The 23,518-nt window shown below is 35.6% G+C and overlaps 1 protein-coding gene across 1 annotated transcript in view; it reads left to right on the top strand.

Moving 5' to 3' along the window:
* The window catches only part of Ctage5 (CTAGE family, member 5), a 112,765-nt gene that overhangs the window by 77,259 nt on the left and 11,988 nt on the right, over positions 1-23,518 (top strand). The window contains exons 23-26 of the mRNA XM_005376883.2: positions 9,792-9,859; positions 11,047-11,129; positions 12,768-12,896; positions 17,456-17,614. Coding sequence (XP_005376940.1) covers positions 9,792-9,859; positions 11,047-11,129; positions 12,768-12,896; positions 17,456-17,614 — 439 coding nt within the window. The remainder of the gene's footprint in view (positions 1-9,791; positions 9,860-11,046; positions 11,130-12,767; positions 12,897-17,455; positions 17,615-23,518) is intronic.

The following is a 23,518-nucleotide window of genomic DNA, read 5'->3' as shown; positions in this document are numbered from 1 at the left end:
TTTCTCTTATATGACAAATCTGAGACACGAATAGAGTAAAATAAAGGAGAAATTGTAGGAAGCAGAGAGGTAGTCATAGAGATGGGATGGTGATAGGGGAGGGAGGTGAGAGGATCGAAAATGAAGATATGCTCTGTACATGTGCCACTTCCCCAGATTGAATATAACTATGATGTATAGCAAGGATATACTAATGAAAAAATTAGAACAAAGTATATAGCTCCTTAAGTAAAATATTAAAAAAAATTTGCATGAACAAAAGACTTTACAGGTTTCCCATTGTTTTTGAAGTTAGATTATAAATTATTTTTAGTAGTTTTTATCTTTTGAAATGTCAGTGTACATCAGAATATTTATTTCTTTGAGTTTTCCAAATTTTCTGTAGAGCGTATTAAAAATCTCCAGGCTGAACAAGCGTCACTGCAGTCACAAAATACACAGCTTGCAAGTGAGAGTCAGAGGCTTCAGCAGAAACTTGAAGTAATGACTGAACTGTATCAGGAAAATGAAAGGAAACTCCACAGGTGAGGAAAAACTGTATTGTTACTTTTATTATTACTAGTATTTTGAGACAGGGTCTCACTGTTTAGTTTAGGCTGGCTTTGAAATCACTGTGTAGCCTAGGCTGGCTTTGATTTTCTGGCAATCTTCCTGCCTCATCTTACTGTGTATGTGCAATTTTGCCTACTTTGTGAAATTTATTTGTAGCCCTCAAATCGGTTCTTGCAGAGTTCTTGCGGCCATTTGTGGACATGCTGAAAACTCTAAAAGTCTGAATTGCGCAGCCAAGGCTGAGTGAGGCAGCTCTCTGCCTTTCTGGTTTTAACTCTTAGGCAGGAGATAGGAGTTGTTTTCATAGTGTTTAGTAGCACATCTTTTACATTTTTGTGCTGTTTTGGATGATTTAGCTGTTTAAAATTCTCCCCAAGCATAACGCTGAGGTGCTGTCTAGTATTCTGAAGTACAAGAAGGTCGTGAGATACTTTATGGGGAAAATACACGTCACATAAACTTTGTTCAGGCATGAGTTGTAGTACTGTTGGTTGTGAGGACAGTGTTCATAAATCAACAGTGTGCGTTTCAGTAAAATGAAGCAAGAATGTATATTGATTTCTTGATAAAGTTGTTATGACCAGAAGCTAATATGACCCTAATCCTGTATTACCCTTAGGAACAGTGATTCCTGTATTTGTTAATCAGGGCTGTGGCAGCTTCATAGAATGTAACTAGCATAAATTATAAGAAGCTCCTGTATATACTTGTCAGTTGGTAGAAAATATTAATGCTCCATTGAGATGAGGGTGTTGGGTAGTTAGCTGGTTAGGCTCATTCTCTGCCAAGCTGTATATCTCAGTGCTTTGGATTAAATTCATAGGTGAAAACTTAACATTCATCATGGACCTGTGGGCCGGTTTGGACTTCACAGGCTATAGAGGAGAAATAAATTTGACTAAATGGGGAAGCTGAAGTATAGCCTCAGGGTTTCAGTGAGTAAACCTAAGAACATTCTTTTAGAATGACTTAGAAGATACAGCGGTACCTCTGTTTGCGAACTTAATTCTTTCCATGATTCTGGGTGCAAACTGAATCAGAGGAGAACCAAATCACATTCAGTGGTTAGGTTCAGTGTTGCCCTTATGCGGAAATTTGATTTGATTCTCATTTGATTCAGTCTGAGACTAGAATCATGGAAAGAATTAAGTTCGTGAACTGAGGTACCACTGTACTGGAAATATATTTTGAACATAAAGAGATTATTTGAGGTGACAGAAATACTTCTGAGTGTATTTTTTTTTTTTGAATAAAAGTATGTATGGTTGATATGGGATTTTAATTAGATATGTTTAAATTTCAAAGAAAAGAAGCTATTTTCTGTAGATTTTCAGAGCAAGAATGAGAGACCTAATAGTATCATACCTGTGTATGTTACCTTCATTGTGATTTTAATTCCCAAAATATTATATATTACATTCTTAAACTAGGTACTGCTCAAATTCAAGGAATTATGCTCCTAGTTATTCTTCAGAGTAAAACATAGAGAGTTGACAGAACCAAGAAGGTGTTAGACTGAAACTTTCTCCTGCGTGCAGTATAATGTAGACTCGGTCGTTTTCTGGCATGATGGTTTTCACGACTTATATTACATTATTAGTTAGCACTTCTCCAAATTTGATACTGCAGAGAAGTAAAAATGTAGAACCCAGGAACTTAGTGTGTTGCTTTAAATCTGCGGAGATATGATTGTTCTGTAATTGTCTCATTGGGTTTCCTTTCACAGTGTGATTTCTACCTTTTATAGGCCGTCACGGAATCGAGGGGAGGGTAAATAAGAGCTCAAGTCTCGGGGGGTGGGGTGTCAGCGAGTGGCTGGCCATCTTCAGTGTACAGTCTGAGAGACACCCTTCCTTCCATACCTGTGCCCTTCTACCTTTGTGCTTTTCCTGGGGCAATCACTTTTCTTACAGGACTTACAGAAAGATTCCCCTAGGGGAGTACTTTCTAAGCAGTAGGCATATAGTGTATAGACTATGAAACATTTACTTGTGTCCAGTGCTTTTTCTCTGGAAGTTTGTGGTATTCCTTTACAAAGTTCAGAAAAGACAGGAGACATCTCTGTGTTGTTCACTACTGTTTCTTGAGAGAACAGCATTAGTAATACTACGTGGAGCGATCTGGGTAATGTAGAGGACTTGGGAGCCCTCTGCCTTGGTCCAGTTACAGTCACACGGCACAGAATGCTGTGTTGGTCAGCGGAGAGCCGTATGTGTGGCTGTCTTACGGTTACGCTGCCGAGTGACGTCGTGACTGTCTCAGTCTGTGTGAGGACACTCTGATGTACGTGTGATGGGGCCAGATTGCCCAGTGACACGTTTCTCGCCAGATCCCTGTTGTTAAGTAATGCACCTAGTGTGACGTTTTCTGTGCTTTATTTTCATTTTTGTAAAATAGGAATAATAATAGTGCCTTTCTTTTAGAGGTATTTTAGTAATTAAATATCAGAACATGTATAAAGGGCTCTTCCAGTGGTGGCTTTCCGTGATACTAACAGCCTGGCGTGTGTCACATGGGCCATAGGCTTGCCACCACTGGAATGGCTCGATACTGTGCTAGACTAATAGCACATACTAATGGCTCAATAAATTACTTATTATTACTATTAAAAGAACTAAGAATAGCCAAGCATGGTGGCGCACTGTTACAATCCTAGCACTCGGGAGGCTGAGGCAGGAGGATTGCAGCACATTCAAGGTGAGCATGAATTACATAGTGAGACCTTGTCTCAAAAAACAAAAAACAAAAACTGAGACTAGTAAGTAGGACTGGTACTGCTTCTAATATTATTCACTTTGGGTTTATTCTGTTATTATTTTTAGTCTCTTAAACTAGTTGGTATGGCCTAATTCCTATTTTTAATCACCAATTTAAAAATATTGCAATATAGTTTATTAGATGGTAACTTTTTTGTCTAAAATACTTAATACTTTCTATATAAGAAGGCTTGATAAATGATGTATAATCATAATAGTTGTTATTAGCATTTATCTTTATAACCTTATTTTTTTGATAAATTAAGAAAGAAGACTTTTTGTTGTCTTTTAGAGACAGGGTTTTACCATGCAGTTCAGGCAGGCCTTGAACTCACTGTGTAGTCCAGGGTGGCCTCAGGTTTGCAGCAATCCTCCTGTGTCAGCCTTCTGAGTGCTGTGATTACAGGTGTGCACCACTGCACCAGGCATAAACTCTTGAGACCATAATTTCAATAGTATATACCGGATACAATACAATTTTGAGTTTATAATATTCCACACCAGAAATGTTTACTGCTTTTTTCTTGCATGTGATGTTTGTAGTGGTATTTTAAAAATTGTTATAGAAGAAACACCAGTCTTGATACAATTTAAAAAGATGTAATTGATTATTTTGTGACACGTATTAAAAGAAATAATGCACTTGTTTTAAGGAAATTAACAGTAGAGGAAAATTACCGGTTAGAAAAAGAGGAGAAACTTTCTAAACTGGATGAAAAGATTAGCCATGCTGCTGAAGAGCTGGAGACCTACAGGTATTTAATACTCTTTTGGGGGGGTGCATGAGGTTATCTAAAAATTCAGTAATAGAGAAGAAGATAAAGCAGCCTTTTATTTCATTGCTTTCATTCAGAATTCTTACTGTTACACAATTATACAGAAAATATGAAAAGGAAAAATGTTTTCATTTTAAGGGTATGTGAATTTTAAAGCTCACATCTGCATATGAACATTTCTGTTTTATGTTAATATCAAGAAATTCATGAACACATGAATTTTAAGATCTTTTACTTTTCAGTTCAAATGGGAAGAATGTATATAATATTAATGAGTTGCACAGTATGTATGCTATAAAAAGAAAAATAAGCCACAATTAGCATCCTGATAAAGTTTGTAAGACTAGCTTGATTCAATCTTCACTAGACCCAAAGAAATAGAGAAAAAGGAAACAGGATATAATAGTGTCCATAATATGTATTTGTGATATTTTGGTTTTACCTTTGGGAAGGGGTAAGCTTGGTTTTATCCAAAACAAGGACTTATTTTGTTAGTCTTATAAAGGTAAAAAGTAATATTTTAGTTTGTAAAAGTTGTTAGTTTCCTAGAATTCTGCTGAGGTTATTGGCATCTGAATACATCTTCCAGGGTCATGCTTCTTAAAAAAAAGTATATATTGTAGCCTTTGTGCAACTTTGCTTCAGATAAAAGCAGGTGGTATCTTCAGGTTAAAATAGGTCAGGATGCCATTTGGGAAAATACCCTGGAGAGATCTGTAAAAGAACCAGCATTTGAGGATATAACTGTAGAGTCTGAAAGAAAAAGAATATTCAAAGATTTTATGTATGTCCTTGAGCAAGAGCCAGCATCATCATTCAGAGAGTAAAAAATATTCTTTGAAACCTAAGAAACGTCATAGGAAATGTTCCCACTGTCTGTCGGAGTCGTGTTCAGATGATGACAACGGCCATTCAAAGAAGAAAGTCGGCAGGCAGAGTCCCCTTCTGCTTCAGAGCGTTCTCCTAGTGTGGAGTCTGCTAGAAGTTATGTAACAAAGCAGAGGAGCATAGAAGAAAAGAAGAGGAGACAGGAATCTGACTCTCTGGAATCAGATGCTGAGCTAGGAAAGGATAAAAAAAAAAGATCAGGAAAATGAAAAGGACAGATTGGAATCAAAACACAAATCACTTGAGAAAAAGACGGGGAAGCATTGTGGTACTGGGGATGCTTGCGGCAGTGGACTGAGTGAGGGTTCGAAAGGCGGAGAAGAACCCTTTTGGAGCAACTGGATGGCAATCAATAAATTATACCAGGGGGCTGGGGATTTAGCTCAGCGGCAAAAGCGCCTGCCTGACATGCGCAAGGTCGTGAGTTCAGTTCCCGGTACCGGAGAAAAACCAAAAAAAAAAAAAAAAAAAAAAAAAAAAAAAAAAAAAATAAATTATACCAAACAAGTGTTAAAAATACACTTAGATCAGGACAGAATATTCTTTACAGTTCCTTAAAGGTGATTTCTTAACATGAGTTTTGGAGTTGTTTATCACACAAATGGAGCATTGGGGTGCTTTGATATTTTTTAGAGTGTTTATTATATTTTAATACTGTGGTAGAATAATTATTTGTTCCTTTTAGAGCACGAGCCAAAGATCTTGAGGAAGAATTGGAGAGAACCGTTCAATCTTATCAAGGGCAGGTACGTGTGTGTGTGTGTGTGTGTGTGTGTGTGTGTGATTTAAACCAATTTTGATTTGTTTGAATTGATGAGGAATAGAATTATTTGACCATCCATTTCTCTTTAAGTATGGCATGTGACTGTGGACCATTTCTAGGGAGCTAAGGATTCTGAGATAAAACAATCATATTTAAAGTTCCCTGCTTCCTTGGGAATGTGGATTACATGGCATAAATATACATGGATCAACACTGAGCTCTCAATTTTTTTTAAGAAAGGGTCTTGCTATGTAGTGCAAAGTGGCCTTCAATTTAATATGCAGCCCAGCCTGGCCTTAGACTTGGAGTAATCCTTCCTACCTCAGCCTCCTGAGTGCTGGGATTATAGGTGTGTACCACCAAGCCTGGCTGGGGTCTGATATTTAGTCAGGCTGGTTATCTGTTAGTCAGAAACTCTTGTTGAGTTGATCACTGCAAAAAATAGAAATTTCCTCGATAACAATCATGTTTGTACATTCAGTTTTTGTTTTAAAAGTAAAATAGAATAGATCATGTGTACCTGAAAATTTGCTTTAAAATGTTTACTGTCTCTCCAAAGATGTTTGGGGCATTATGAGTTTATAGGTTGTACATTAAATTATGGTAGTAGATATAAGTGGTTTTTACTTAGGAAAAATAATTGTAAGTATTTTTATACCTTTGTTTTTCAGATTATTTCCCATGAGAAAAAAGCACATGATAATTGGGTAAGTTTTAATTTCTTTTATGGTTCTTTTGTCAGATTTCTTTCAGAAGATGTACTGCTTATTTAAATTAGGTGAAAAATTAAGATAGAATTTAAAAAAAAAATCACTTAATTGCATCAGTGATGAGTTCATACTAAAAGTTCAGGTCATATACAAAGAAATAATTACCAGTATCATTTTCATTTGTCTGTACTGCTTGAATGAATTTAAATATAAACGCACATATGTGTGTGTGTGTGTATATATATATGTTTAAAATAATGAATCCTATTACTGTATTTTACTGTTTATAACTTGCTTTCAGGAAACCGAGAGAACGAGGCAGAGGAAGGGGACATAAAAAGATTTGAGATGTATTATGTACATGTATCTCTTCCCCACAATGGGTATAACTGTTATGTACTGCAAATGTGTACTAATAAAAAAAAAAAGAGAACAGTAGGCTAGATGGGTTTGAAGGAAGGGGGAGAATTTTTATGAAGATCAATGACAAAATGTTTTTTAAATGGATTTTATTTGTTTTTTGTTTTTTTTTTTTATTTTGAGGCAGGGTCTCACTACATAGTGCAGGCTGGCCCTGAACTTGCTTATGTAGCCCAGGCTGGCCATGAACTCATAGCAATTCTCCTGATTCAGCCTCTCAAGTGCTGGGATTACAGATGTGTGCCACCACTCCTGGCTAATAAATTTTTATTAAACATTAAAAAATTTGCTCTCAATATATCAAAGATACTCTTCTATGAATGTTTCATAATTTATAAAAGCTTTCTCATTTGATGAATCTTTATTTATTTATTTATATTTTGTTTTGAGGTAGGGTCTCACTATGCAGTTCAGGCTGGCCTTGAACTTGCTTGTGTAGTCCCGGCATTTTCAAACTGTGGCTGTCCTCCTATCTTAGCCTCCTGAATGCTGGGATTGTAGGCATGCACCACCATGCCTGGTTTGAACCTTTAGTTTTGTTTCTACTTTTTTATGATTACAATTTCAGGTATTTCTTTATTAAGAATTTCTCTGCTTAATCTTACTAGATTTAATCCTGTCCTTTTGGACTCACTTTGTACCGTTTTTATATGTCCTGTGGCAAGTATTGTGTTCTTTACTGTAGTCATTTATATTTGCTCAGACCACAAAACTTTAAATTTCATAAGGCAGGAACTGTTTGTTTCTTTTTGCTTAATGTCTGCACCTAACAATAGTTTGTATATTATAAGTAGTCGCTATTTAAATAGTAGTGTTTTAGAGTGCAAAGTGGTCAGTCACTGAAATTACAGTTTTATTTAACCTTTGTAAGCATTTCAAAAATCTGCAATCACTTACCGTCAGCTTATTTTATACATACTTCTGTAAAGTGTCTGTTATGTCACTAGTTTATTAACTATGAGTGTCTTAAGACTTAATGTGTTATACTGTGTAGAAACCATTCAGAAATAATTTTGGTTCTACATTGTTAACAGTTAAAAGAATATTTTATTTTACTAACTAAAATTTTATTAGTGTAACTTTTTTGTTAGTATAAAATTGATCATATAATTACATATTGGAAAAAGATTTACACATGGAATCTTTTTTGATAGTGAGTGCTAAAATAATTTAAGCTGTGCTTTTTGCAAATGTCTACATAATTTATTTTTTCACTAAAGTCAGTTCTAAAGTGTAGTTCACAGTTTTAAGTGAAAGCAAATCTGACAGTATAGTTCCTTTTACTTGTAAAGGCATAGTTCTAGACTAAATTGCCTACCTTTCCATGCTGTTAGGTATGATCAAATATATGGCTAATGTTAAATTTTAAAAAATTTATTATAAGAAAAGACACATTACTGTTGATACCCCTCGGAAGATTTCTCTTCACTCCGAACACACTTTCCCCATTGTTCTTGCCACTTTCTGGAGAAGTTCTGGAAGTCCTTTCTTGAGAAGTATCTTTAGTTGTGCTGTCCTGTCTTAATGTCATGAATTAATTCAAAATGCTTATTTTTCATGGTCGTTTTGACTTGAGCAAAGAAGTTGCATGATGCCAGAGGTGGTGAATAAGGCGGATAAGGAGACATTGTAATGTTTTATTAGACAAATTGCCATAAACATTTGAATCAATTCAGGACATCCAGGCAGCTGCAAAAAGACACTTAAAAAAGAGGACTTCCAGAACTGCTTCAGAAAGTGACAAAAATGATGGGATAAGGGTACTTAAAGCAAGGGTGACTACAAGTACATAAAAGCTTTAGATTTTACTAACTGGAGTCTTCTCTTTATTTGTAATAACATCATTTGTATTTTTGTCAAGTAAATAAACCTTTGGATGTGGAGAAAAAAGGAGGGGGAATAGTTTGAGAGGAATTAGTGGCAATTTGACTTTTACTATAATGAAATTTTAAAAATTTTTCTTTAAACATTCACTTTAGTTTTGATCACACCTCATAAAGCCCAGTGAGTTGCGTTACTGTGGCGGATGTTGTCCGTGTTGCTGCATGTTATCTCCAGAGCCCGCAGAATGACCGGAACATGCAGTACCATGCGTTGTAAAAGTTCAGCTTTTCCAACAACTGTTTAGGAATATTGCATGTTCTTGGTATTTATTATAAATAAAAGCTTGGTTTTCTATAATATATAATCTGATTTTTAAAAATTTCTTTTTGAGACAGGGTCTTGCTCTGTAGTTCAGGCTGACCTTGAACTCACTATGTAGCCCAGGCTTGTGGCAACATCGCTTTAGCCACTGGCCCCCAATGTTAAGATTACAGGCTTATGCCATCATGCCTATTTGTGCTCTGATCTTAATTTTTTATTAAATCCAAATATCATTAAACAAATGTAAAATACTTAGAGGAATGCCATCTGTATAAATTATGTACTTAACAGGTGTGCAACATTGATTACATTCAGCCATTTTAAAAAATGACCTGTGCAGGTGAGTTACTGCAGTCCTTTAGGGTTTCCCAGAGTCACAGTATTTCTCTGTGTGCATGACTGCATTGTTGCATAACGAGGGCTGCTATGCATAGTGACTCTGAGACACGTTGCCATTGCTCTAAGCTTGTATGGTCTTACCATGTTACCCGGGTGTTTGTATCAGCAAATGTGCTGATCCATGGTTTCACATCTAGACAGTAAATGTCACTGGACACAAGATTAACTCTAGTTCAAGCTTGTATCTTCTGCTTACATGAAATTCGTTCCTGTTTAAATATTTTCCTAAATTTAGTGTTTTACACCGAGTTTATGAAATGTGTACTTCGGGGATTGTGCTGTTTTTATGCCATCACTGTGATACCATCATTGTGACATTTATGCTATTCTTTCATTTTCAGTTTGCATAAAATAATTTTTAAAAGGTGTTATTTTCTTTAAGTTGGCAGCTCGGACTGCTGAAAGAAACCTCAACGAGTTAAGGAAAGAAAATGCTTACAACAGACAAAAGTAAGTACCTTACAGGGAGCACTTCAAAATTTAAAGTTAGTCACTACTATTATTTAATTGCATAAGACTTTTTAAGGAGAAATAAGTAAACTTGCAATATACTAGAATATCTAGTTGTGAAATATCTTAGTTTTACTAGGTATGACTAGTTTTTTATTTGAGATAGTTGTCTTGGAAAGGTCATTGAAATAGAACTTGAAGGAAACTATTCCCAAATTCTTCTGTAAAAAGTATAATTAAAATTCTTTTTAAACCAGTACAGGTACAGAGAGGTAAAAAGGAAAGAAAATAAATAGAGAAATCTTTCTGATACAGTATGCTTAGAGTATCAGCATTTTTTTTTTTTTTTTGACTCAGTGTATGGAACCTATGTTTCTTTTCTCTCATCCCCGGGTTTTGTTGTATTGGGTGGCATTGTTGTACAATAATAGAATGGAAGGGAGATGATCAGTGTACAGTAGAAGGGATGTTTAAATGATTTTCTATGGAGATAATAACAGTTTTCTGAGAGTTTTATGTTTTGTCAGGCTGTATGGTTAACATTATTAAATATTAGTTTTATTCCTCTTGTCTTTACTGTCAGAAATTTAGAATAAAATGATTAAAGGTTTTATTTCAGGTCTGATGGTCAAGAACTAGCATAAGATTTATTTGAAAGTTCCCATTTTTAAGATGAAAAGTTTACAGCTAAAATAGTAGGATGAGTTAAAGGGATTTCCAGTTTTATGTTCTGATTGGAGTCATGTGGGTCAATTATAATGGAAAGCATATCACCTCAGGAGTGCTGTGTTTTAATCCTGGTGCTTTCATTTGTAATAAGTCATTTAAACGCCTACCCTTAGTTTTCTTCGTTATAAAATGATGGATTTGAACTGGTTGTCGTGGTTGTTACATTTCAGAAACTTGGATTCTGTGAAATAGTACTTACTTTACGTTGTAGTTTAGTTTTGAAGAAAGAATGCAATAGTCCCAGACCTCAGCAAAACATCACTATCCATAAGCAGCAAGGAACTGATTGCCCCAAAATAAGTAATGGATGTGGCAAGGTCATGTGGTCAGAGTGGAGGATCTAGTTCTGGATGTCAGTACTGAGCACAGAGTAGCTTTACTTGGCAGTGGCATTTTTCTTGAAATATGGGTGCTCCTCTTGGAAAAGTAACTTAGTGATGTTTGTTCTCTATTTGCAGATTAACTGAAACAGAGTTTAAATTTGAACTTTTAGAAAAAGATCCTTATGCACTTGATGTTCCAAATACAGCATTTGGCAGAGGTAGTCTTTTTTTTTTAACCCCTAATTTAAAATATATATTATATTTATATATTGTAATAAAGCTTATATTAGTATAAATTAACACTACTCTTTATAGATAACTTAGGTTTTAGAGCTGGGATTCTATTCCAAGCTCTTAAAAATTTCAAGTGTCTGGGATTTCTTTCCCTAGCAATAAAAAGAAGGTATTGGTATCTTCTTTTCTCAGTTGACACTTAGTAAGGTACTCATAATTTGGGGGAAGAATAAATGAGTAAGAAATACTTAAATAGAATGGCATTGTGACTGTTTACATTTACATTTACCTTACTTTTAAATTTGCTTGGATTATAAACATAGGAATTAAAGTAGTCAATTTTAAAGTGTTTGTGTAATTTAAAAGGTGGGGAAAACTTAATCTGCATTTTGATTGATTTAATTTACCTCGTGGGGAACCAATTCTTTGTAAAATGTATTTAATGTTTCTTTTCATTTTGGGATGGCATCTGTAATGATCACAAACTATTCTATATGGTTTAAATGTTTAAGAATAGTTGTTTTTTTTTTTTTTTTTGGTACTGGGAATTGAACTCAGGACCTTGTGCTTGCCAGGCAGGCACTTATGCCACTGAGCTATATCATCAGCCCAAGGATAGTTTTCTTATATTGGAACTAAGATATTACAGCAGTGAAAATAAATCTATGCTTAAATGAAGAGAATTTCACTTTAATAACCTTTGAAAGTTATAAAAATTATTTGATAGTCAACTTTTCTTACAATGAAAGTCTGCTTCTACATTTAAAAAATACCAGATTATTATGAATTTTAAGTAGTAATAGTTTGGATGAGGGGGTAGTATATAGAAGGAATTTTTTTAAATGCAATACAAAAGCCTCAGGGAGGGTTAATAATGCTTTGATCTTTTGCTGTAGTTGAGTGTTCTAACCGTTGATTCACCATATGTAAAAGTGTTGCTTAAGTGATATTTTAAATTTGGTTTTTGTTGTTGAATTTTAACCTTTAAAGTATAACAGTTATTTTGGGAGTGGTTAAGTTTGTAAAATATTAGAGCTCTTGGTTATATGGGTTATGGAGAAAGTGATTTTTCTGATAAATTAGTATATGTAAACTCGTTTTTACTGGTAAGAAATCAAATGTAATTTCTGATGCTTTAGAGCATTTCATGCATTTTTCTACTTTTCAGAATCTGAGTTTCACTCAGACATTTCGTAGCCCAAACACAGCATATCTTGTCGTGATTTACATGATCACTGCCCTGTTGTAACCCTCATCAGCTGAAATACCTGGAACCATACTGCCATTAACAGCAAAACAAAGTGTGTTTCTTGCTCCCAAGTTCTCCTTTACTCCAAAATTTCCTCTACATCCTTTGTTTAACCTTTGTGGTTATTTAAGTGTATTAATTACCAGTAGAGTAATGTTTTTATTCCATGTCTGTTTGGTAGACTTCAGAAATACTAGATTCCCTATTTAATTCAGGCCTGTATTAGCAAAACCAGAGGCAGAGCATTTAGCACTTGGAGTAAACTAAAGTTGGCAAGAGGGTGACCTGATGGTAATTGTTGAAATGGGGTTCTGTCTTTATAGTGTAGCTAACTGAAAGTATGAATTTAAATATGCTGTTTTAATTATTCCAGAGCATTCCCCATATGGTCCCTCACCATTGGGTCGGCCTTCATCTGAAACGAGAGCTTTTCTCTCTCCTCCAACCTTGTTGGAGGGTCCACTCAGACTCTCACCTTTGCTTCCAGGGGGAGGAGGACGAGGTATATTGTTTAAACATTATTATTATTCTAAATTTCTTCCTTACTTTATATTTTTCATCTGAACTTACCTTTAAAGTAATTTGTAAAACAAACACTTGGAAAATACAGGCATTCCTTGCACTTATTGTGGGTTACTTGTTTTTGGAAAAGGGTCTCCGCAACATCTAATTTTAATATATTGTTCTCTTGGAAACAGTGTTACATAAACTGAGCATTTCAACTCTGAAAATCTGAGATCCAAAGTGTTCTGAAGTCCAGAACTTTTGTGGCATAGTACTCAAAAAGTGGTGGGTTTTGGAGCATTTCGTATTTCATACTTTCAGATTTCAAATGCTTAGCCACTAAACTCTGCAAATAATTTAAAATACAGAAAATTTCAGAATCAGAAACACTTCTGGTCTTAACCATTTCTGATAAGGGATTTTCAACCCATAATAGATAACATTTTGATAAAGGATTTCATATGCATGTCTTATTTTTATTTTTATTTTTTTGGGAGACAGAGTCTCACAATGGTAGTGGAGGCTGGCCTTGGACTTGCTTATGTAGCCCAGGCCGGCTCACAGCAATCCTCCTGCCTCAGCCTCAAGTGCTGGGATTACAGGTGTGAGCTACCACCCCTGGCTCATACCTTATTTTTAAAAAGCAATAAAAAAAAAGTATATATTACATACAATAAGACTTTCAAAGAATACATAAAGTAGATTAACAGTTTAATCTAACATCGAATTTGGTTTTGATAAAACATTATTAGAATGTAGAATTTAAAAAAAAATTAAAACTTCACTGTTATCTTTTATTGTTGAAAATGAGGCAGTGAAAGGATCTTTTTTGTTTTTAGAGTGAAGCATTTCAGTGGTACCCTTGTAGGCAGAGTTGCATTAGAACCTTTAAGGAGAACTGACTCGTTTGTTGATAACTTTGAGAACGTAGGTTATGCCCACGCCCTCAGCTGTTCTTGAAAATCTCTGTTGCTGCCTCAAGCTCAAGCGTAGCTCTCATCTTTCTGCTTTGCCGCCTCCTTGTCACCCTGGCGTCACAGAGCCTCTTGCGCCCTTGCAAACCTGTTTGCTTGAGGTTTCCGCTTTCATTCTCTGACCTAAGTTTCTTCACTTTGTCAGGTTGCTTTAAAGATTTTCCTGGGTTTGTGGCCAAATTAAAGAAATAAAAGTTCTATTCTAAAATCAAAAGTCTTAGGTTTTTAGTCTCAAGTATGTGTTCTCTTTTTTTTTTTGGTCTTTTTGAGACAGGGTCTCACTATGCAGTTCAGGTTGGTCTTGAGCTCACTTTGTAGCCCAGGCTGGCTTTGAACTCAAAATGATCCTCCTGCCTCAGCCTCCTGAGTGCTGGGATTACAGGTGTGCACCACCATGCCTGGTCAAATCGTTGTTTTCTTTTTCTTTTTTCGTAGTGGGAATCAAACTCACGACCTCATGTTTGCCAAGTAGGCACTGTGCCCCTGAGCTATATTCCAAGTCCTCAAGTCTGTGTTTTATGATAGCTGGTGGTATTTTTCACTAGTGAAGTGTTCCCATCCTTTTTCTCAGCGATTTTAACAGATTGAATTTGAGCTAAGAACATAAAGTACAGAGTCCGTATAAAAACATCAAATTTTGCCCAACATGTCAAAGCTCATGTACTCAAATTAATTTGGTGCAGGGAATTGAATGTAGAATCTTAATGAGCTACATCTCTAGCCTTTTTAAAATTTTTATTTTGAGACAGGGTTTCCCACAGTTGCCAAGGTGCCCAGGCTGGGCTCAGACTTTGCAGTCCTCCTGCCTCAGCTTCACAGAGTGCTGGCTTTATATGTGTGTGCCATCACATCCTGCTGATAATACTCAATTAAATAGTTTCTGAGGGAATCTTCCTGAGGAAGCTGCCGTTCTTAAATATATTTGGAACTGTTCCTTTGGTGCTGCCTTCAGAGGATTGAGGAAATCATTCTCCTACGTTATGGTCATGAGATAATCTCCCTTTCTCCATTCCCTATTTATATCTTCTGTCCTTACTTTATTCCACTCCCTCACTCCCAGTTCTCTGCAGATTGGGCCCACAGTCTGGCCTCACCTCAGAGAGAGCCTGTGCTTGTGTTGTTGGGACTGGGAGCCCTGCAGTCTGTGCTGTGGCCTGGGTGATAGGTGGAGCCGGGGTGCACTGGGCCCTTGAGGAAGGGGATGGAACTTGAAAATCACGTGTTGCTGTGGAAGCGTAGGCCGTAGTGCTGTCAGACACTCCCACCCCAGTTTTTCGCTGTGACTTGCAGTGAGAAATGTGTTGTATATCCAGTCATATTTTGAACCAACATAACATAATCCTTTTTTCATTTTTATTTGTATCAGGACATGTTTACAGTACATAGCAGTTATATTCATCATGGGGGATATATAGTAATTGAAACACTACATGAAACAGTATTTATCATTACAGTTTTGATGATTTGTGGTGTTGTCAGCCTTACTCCATTTCACTGAAAGAGAATGGTAATTAAGACTTAAGTTTCACACACCGCCCGTGAGTAGCAGGTAGCAGTCTCACACAGCACCCTGGGTGGGGTACAGCTGGCTGAGATGCATATGTGAGTCCCTGGCAGTTCAATTACATAAGTCAAGGATTGCTTGTAATCAATTATTTGAAATAAGAGTGAAAATTACCTTTGATTTCTCCTCTCCTATTTAAATCACTTTCCTCTCCTATTTAATTGCTTTCAGGATACAGTGTGTTTAGATTACTTGCAAAGGTGTTTTACTCTTTGTTTAAAAAGCTACAGAAGTTTTTGGTAAGTTATCAGCAGGCTTGAAAGAGTTGCTTTGGACTAGATTTCTATAACCTACCAAAGAAGGATAAAGAGTGTTTTTTTCTCTTGATTATCTTTTTAAACTTCAAAGTTTTTATGAAGTTTATGCTTAAATAAGATTGAGTATAAAGAAAACTATTTTAAATAAATTGTGTATAGGTTTAGTCTTAAAAAAAAAAACTTTAACCCTTAGTAATTTTCACCCGGTTGGTCAGTTACCCTGTAGCTTTGGTCCTGTGGTTGTGAGCAATCAGGTGAAATTTTTAAATGTGTCTAAAACTCTGCATCAAGCTAGAAATAAAATCAGTCTAACTGATTCTTGAGCATTTTCTGCCTTTCTGGCTGCCTTCTTCTAATTAGAAGGATAAACAAACGAAAGGAAAGGTTTGGGGATTTTAATAGATACACAACCATAAAGAAAAAATGGTACTGTATTTGACCTTCTGACATAAAAGCCAGTTTGACCTGACCCTACAAATGAGTAGCTAGAAGTTTTTTAAAAAGATTACTATATATATTAAACAACAATGCTTCCACTGATTTTTTTCGTTTCTAAGAAAAGGTCAAGTTAATTTTGGTCCCTCCTTTTAAAGGATATGCTAAAATGGGACAAGCATTTTAGATTTTTTATTAAAAAACATTTAAAAGTTATTCATTGGAAAGAAGTGTTTATTTAGTGGAAAATAGAATTTTGAGATTCTTAATTGCCCCCACAATGACAGACAAGTAAGGTATTAATACTTTTTACCCTTACTTTTTCACTTTAATCGAATGTGGGATATTAAGGTACTGTTGTTCCTGTGACCATAAAAGGGTAACATTTTTATTTGCCCAGGGCTGGAGATCAAACCCACGGCCTTGCATGTGCGAGGGAAGCACTTGACTACTGAGGTGCACCCCAGGCCTCAGATGGGACCTTTAAAATGGTTCCACCCTTTTAGAAGTATTAGCAGGCTAGGTTTTCATATCCAAATAAATGTTACCTTTGAAGTGTTTATTTCAGCGGCCCTTAGTTTTTGAAATTTGTTTTAGACTTGCCTTCAGAGCTTGTGAGTTCTCTTTTTGAATGTGAATGTGATATTTAGAAATTACTTAAAAGCCATTTAGAGTTAAGTTTATCTGGTGAGTATAAATGTTTTAATTAAGTTGGTTAAAATAATTTTGGGTCAGAACTAGAGGGTCATGTTACAACACTGAGATGCAATTTTTGGCATATCTTTTAAGATAACCTGAGTAAGTTGCATTTCCAAACAAGTTTTTCTGCAAAATACTTTGAGTAGTAGCGGAGTTATTGAAGTAGTAAGTAGCCTCTAAGATGACTGAAATCATACTCATTTTGACTATTGACATTAGTTTAAGCAACAGAAACCTAATGCTGTAATTATCTAATTTTGTAGTTACCTAATTATATAATTATCCATTTCTAGTACAAATATCTTTACTTTAAATTTACTTTCTATACCTTTATTTTTCAGACTTAATATTTGTGATTTAACCATTGATTTCACTGTAAAATGATGGTGATGATAGCATTTAAAAATGAATTATGTAGGCCAGTGTTTGTTTATGCATGTGGCAAAATTATTTTTCTCTTATCCTAGAAATGGCTTTGTTAGAATTGTAGTCTGCATGTGTCTTAGAGAAACTTGGTTAGACTCTGTATTTGCTTTTTAAAGAGTATCTTGATTTTATTTGTTGATAGGTCTTAAGCATTTTTAAGATTAAACAGATTTGTATGTTTTTTTTTTCCCCCTTTAATTAGGCTCAAGAGGCTTAGAGAATCCTCTGGACCATCAGATTAGCAACGAAAGAGGAGACTCAAGTTATGATAGGTTAACTGATCCTCACAGAGCACCTTCTGACACTGGATCTCTGTCACCTCCATGGGAACAGGACCGTAGGGTGGCGATTCCTCCACCAGGTATGCAAAAGACAGTGGTGTTTATATTTGCAAGGCCGCGACTCTGTGGGACATTGAAATAGAAGAGGATTCTGTGTAGTCTCTTTTTTTATCTTTTTTTTATTTTTTTTAATTTTTTTTTTGGTTTTTCTCCGGTACCGGGAACCGAACTCATGACCTTGCGCTTGCCAGGCAGGCGCTTTGCCGCTGAGCTAAATCCCCATCCCCAGTCTCTTTTTTTTAAAAAAAAAATTATTTTTCATCCAGGTTCCTCCCCTCCGCTGCCTCTCTGTGTGTCTAGGTTCTTTAAGTCAGGGTATTGCTATGTAATTCAGGTAGTCCTTGAACACACTATGTAGCCCAGGCTGACCTTGAACTCACTATCTTTCTGTCTCAGATCCCTGAGTGCTGGGATTATAGGCATGTGCCACTATGCCCAGCTTCTATGTGTTCTCTCTCTCTCTCTTTTTTTTTTTTTTTTCCTTTTTGAGGCAGGGTTTCACTATGCAGTTCAGGCTGGCCTAGAACTTACTTTGTAGCCCATGCTGGCCTGGAACTCACAGCAGTTCTCCTGCCTCAGCCTTCTGAGTGCTGGGATTACAGCTGTCCACCACACCTGGCTATGCCTTTTCTTAAGAAAAATCATAATACATTTTAGAAAACAATAGTAAACTTTTAAACAGAATAGTAGGAGATAATGGTTCACATAACAGAAAGCTGTTTAGCCCTCCAAGTGGAAGTCAGTATTGTTTTTGTTGCTTATAAAAATAATACATATTTATTTTAGCAAATCTGAATGATGCAGAGGTATATAATTAATAAGCGAAAAATTTCTCTAATTATCACAGCATGGCCTCAGAATTTAGTTATATATAGTTTACTTATATATGCGTATGTATGTATATATATTCATACAAACGCGTGCACATCTACATCCATTCATCCGTAAACATAGGTATTTAAATTCTTTTTTTACTTCTGTGCAATTACATCATTCACTCTCTTTTTGTCTTTAGTCAGAACCATGTGCATAATATGAAAAAAACACACAAGCAGACATAAATGTACGTGTAGACGATTAGTTCTGTAGCTTGAATATGGTGGCTTCATAAATCTACAAGTGATAACCTGGCATAGAGCTATCACATGTATTGAACTGTGATCAGTTTCCTCTTGGTTATATTATATTGTAGTTATGAAACATTATAATGTATGAGTGGAAACAGGGTAAAGGGTATGCAGGACCTCTCTGTATTGGTTTTGTAGTTTCCTGTGAATCTTTTGAAAATTAAAAACCAAAACCTTACTGGATATAATACACATGTGAGAAAGCACAAGTATTCTTAAGCATATAACTTGATGATTTTTTTTCAGTTTGAACAGCTGTATAATTATTTCTCAGATCAACTTTTTTTTTCTTAGAAATTTTATTTACAATATTTTACTATTCATATATCACCTAGTAATCAATTAAAATTTTAGCAAAAATATATCTGGAGATAACAGGTCCATTATAAAGTTGATATAAATAAAAAAGTGCACCAAAAATTTACCGGTGTGACTTGGTTCAGTGCTTCTATAAGAAACACATGAAGATATTTTCATATTTAGAATTATAATATTACAGGTTAAAGAGACTTGGTGAGAAAGTAGGTAAGAAACACATGAAGATATTTTCATATTTAGAATTATAATATTACAGGTTAAAGAGACTTGGTGAGAAAGTAGGTTAACTTACTATACACTTTCTTTGCTAGGGCAAACTTTCTGAGAGTGATATGTGCGGGCTGATTGTCTTTGCTTTGTAAAATAAAATTGAAGAGCTGTCTTTTATTCAGGAGGTAACTCACCAGTGAGAAATGTAGATGACTGCATTTAACTACAGCTCAGGGTAGGATACATACTTTGAAAATTGTCATAAATTTAAATCAAAAGATAGTGGTTTAGTAGCTTTCCCAGGTGGAAAGATTTAAAACTCAGTATTTTTAGATCTAAATACACTTTAGAGGTCTATGCTGTAGTGCTATAGTTTGTCTCATTTTCGTAAGAATTTTCGCTGAAACATTTTATGTCAATATACTGGTTCTCAAAAATAAGTTTAATGGAATGATATGATAATACAGTGGAGTGAGTATGATACTGAACTAGGTCTTTTTGTACAACACCTCTGTGCAGTAAACTTTCTGCAGTGACGGAAAGTTCTGTATCTGCACTGTCCAGTACAGTGCCTCTAGGCATTTGTTGCTAGTCAGCACTTAAATAGTGCTTAGTGCAACTTCAGAAATAGAATTATTAATTAATTAATATAAGTTAAGATTTAAAGCTGCATGTTACAAGTGGCTACTGTACTGCTAGTGTAGCTCCATAATGAACACTTGTGCTGTGTATGAGAATGAAACCTTTTTAAGGGACTTAGAGATTCATTGTTGTGTATTATTTTCTGCTATAAGAGAGGACTCAGACACTGTTTCAGTCTTGTTGTTAATATGGTATGCTAATACTGTTTTAAAGACAACTTTATTGAAGATCTTAACATACATACAGAAAGGTATACAAATAAAGTGAGCTTAATGAATTATCACAAGATAAACATAACCTTTACAACCACTCCCTAGGTTGAGCAATTCCTAGTCCTGCAGAAATCATCCCTTGTCAATTAAGTACTGCTTCCAAACATAATGTTGTCCAAAGGTGACAACCATTCTTTACTCTTCTAACACTTTAAGTTGCTTTGGTCTGTTTTTGAACATATCAATGGGATTGTATGTATTTCTTTTGTTTGGCTTGTTTGATTTGAAATTATAATTTGGAGATTCTCCACATTCTTTCATGTATGTATAATTTGTTTTTCTTGGTGTATATTTTTTGAGTGCATATGCACCAATTACAAATTTGGACATATATTTATATTCCAGTTTAGGATTATTATAAATACAGTATTCTTGTTTTTTGTTGGATGAATGTATATTTAGGATAGAAATTGTTAAGTTGCAGGATATGCATATTGGTTAAATTTTAGCACATCATACTGAACAATATTCGAAAGAGTTGGTATCAGCTAATACTCTTACCAATAGTGGCTTTTTAATTTTAGTCACTCTGGTCAGTGTGTGGTAACAGTATTATGATTAAAATTTGTATTTCCCTGATTATTATAAGGTTGCATTCCTTTTTCATAAGTGTATTTGCCATCTATATAGTCTCTTATGTTCCTTTAACTTTTTTTTTTTTTCCTTTGGCTGGGTATCAAACCCAGAGGCTTGCATATGCTAGGCAAGTGCTCTTCTGCTGAGCTGTACCCGCTAGTACTGTCATGTACCTTTTGAGTTTCATGTCTGTTTTTGAATTTGCACATTTGACTTTTCTGTTTTATATTTCCTATAAATGAGCTCTTTTATTCACAGTTTATGACAAATTTGTTGGACAACTCTAGTTGCCCTTTTATATTCTTAATGGTCTTTTAATGGAATAGATTTTTGTTTTTTTTGTTTTTTTTTCCGGTACCAGGAATCAAACTCACGACCTTGCACTTGCCAGGCAGGCGCTGTGCCGCTGAGCTAAATCTCCAGCCCTGGAATAGATTGTTAGTATTAACATAGTTCAGTTTACCAATCATTTCTATGATGGGTATTTTCTTGTTCAAGAAATTGTTCCTTACCTTTAGGGTGTAAAGATAATATCCTATGTGTTATATTAAATAGTTATACTTTTCATGTTACATCTATAATCTACCTGGAATAAATTTTGTGTATATGGTATCTGTTAGGAATTACACATCATGGGGGCATAGCTCAGCAACACAAGCACCTGCCTGGCAAGTGCAAGGTCCTGAGTTTGATTCCCCGTACCAAAAAAAAAAAAAAAGGAATTACACTTCATTTTGTTCCATATGAAAGAGCTTTGTTTTCTTCTTTTTTTTTTTTTTTTTTTTTGCTTTTTGAGACAGAGTCTTGCTGTGTAGCCCAGGCTGGCCTTGAACTTAGTGTGATCCTCCTGCCTTAGCCTCCCGAGTGTTGGTATTACAGGCGTGTCCTACCATGTCCAGTTTCTATTTTTTCCTTCTATTCTTTTTTTCTCTCATCCCTTCTTTCCTTTTTCCCCTCTCCTCCCTTGTTCCCCTTTTCATTTGAACATTTTCTTCCAATTTCCCAATATCTGTTACATATTTTGGTCCTTATTCATGGTTTCAGTGTCTTGGATCAGTGAAAAAAGCAGTATTTAAATGTGTGTCCAATTCATTTCACTTAAGAGTATGGTCTTAAGCTGCATCTGTTTAACTAGAAATGTCTCAAATATATCTTTCTTTATGTAGAGTAGCACTCCATTGTATAAAAGAAAAACCCACACCCTTTTTACATTCATCCGTTGATGGGCATTTGGGCCATTTCTAAGATTTAGCTATTATCAACTATGCCAGTGTAAACATGGGTGTGCATATGTTACTCTGGTATGATGCTTTAAATTCTTTTGGGAAGATACCAAGAAGGGGAATAGCTGGGTTGAATGGAGCCTCTGATTTTAGATTTTTGAGGAATCTCCATAGTGGTTGCACCAGTCTATCAAAGGTGGAGAAGTGTTTCTTTTTGCCCACAGCCCTGTCAGCATTTGTTATTGGTTGATTTCTTGGTGATAGCCATTCTTTCTGGAGTGAGATGAAATCTGAACATTGTTTTAATTTGCATCTCTCAAATGAGCAGTGATGTTGAACATTTTTTCATGTATGTATTTGCCTTTTGTATCTCTTCATCTTTGAAGTGTGTATTCATCTTAGATGTCCATTTTTGGATTGGTTCTTTAAATTTGGGGGGTCTGATTTCTTCTTGAGTTCTTTATATATTCTGGGCATTAGTCCTTTGTCTAAGGAACAGCTGGTGAAATTTTTTTTCCACACTGTGAGTTATTGCTTCCCTTTGTTGATGATTTATGTTTCTGTGCAAGAGCTTTTAATAAGATGAGATTCCCAGCCGTTGTTTTTTATGATAGTTTTTTTGCAATCGAGGTTTTGTTCATAAAGTCTTTGCCTACACCAGTGTCTTCAAGAGTTCTACCTATTCTGTTTTCCAGCATATTTAGTGTTTCTGTTTTAATATTTAAATCTTCGATCCATTTCAACTTTAGTTTTAATCTTTAGCATGTGGAAAGCCAATTTTTCCAGCACCATTTTTTTTTTGTTGTTGTTTTTGGTCTTTCTGAGACAAGCTTTCACTATGCAGTTCAGGATGGTCTTGAACTCACTTTGTAGCCTCGGCTGGCCTCAGACTCACAATGATCCTCCTGCCTCAGTCTCCCAAGTGCTGGGATTACAGGCATGTGCCACCATGCCCAGTCTAGCACCATTTTATAAAGAGGCTATCCTTCTTCCAACAAGGAAGTGTTTATGTGTCTGTGTTTGACAAAGGGTGGCTGAGTGTGTTTGGAGTTGTATCTGTATTTTCTAGTCTCATCCACTTAAGAGATTTATTTATTTAGATACCAGAAATCAAACTCAGGACCCTGTGCTTGCCAGGCAGGTACATCCCTGGTCTTGCCATGCAGTTTTTATTGCAATAACTCTGTAGTATACTTTCATGTCAGGGATTGTGATGCCCCCTGCCTTGCCTTTGTTACCTAAAATTGCTTTTGCTATTCTAGTTCTCCTCTGGTTTCAAATGAATTTTAGGATTGTTTTTCCTAATTCTGTGAGATATGTTATTGGCATTGGCCAGCTTGTCATGCTGGCTTTCTTGATGAACCAATCAAAAGGTCTTACTGTGCAGTTCAGGCTTGGCCTTGAATTCACTTTGTAGCCCAGGCTGGCCTTGAACTTGTTATATAACCACAAATATACTTCATATGGTTAAAGATGGCAAATTAGCTGGTGATCCTCCAGCTTCAGCCTCCAAAGTGCTGGGTTTACAGGTGTGCGCCACCATGCCTGGCTTCTGG

This window comes from Chinchilla lanigera, unplaced genomic scaffold (genome assembly GCF_000276665.1).
Source record: "Chinchilla lanigera isolate Chin_1 unplaced genomic scaffold, ChiLan1.0 scaffold00008, whole genome shotgun sequence".
NCBI lineage: Eukaryota > Metazoa > Chordata > Mammalia > Rodentia > Chinchillidae > Chinchilla > Chinchilla lanigera.
The sequence above is the reverse complement of the archived record's forward strand: the minus strand, read 5'-3'. Positions and strand labels throughout refer to the sequence as shown.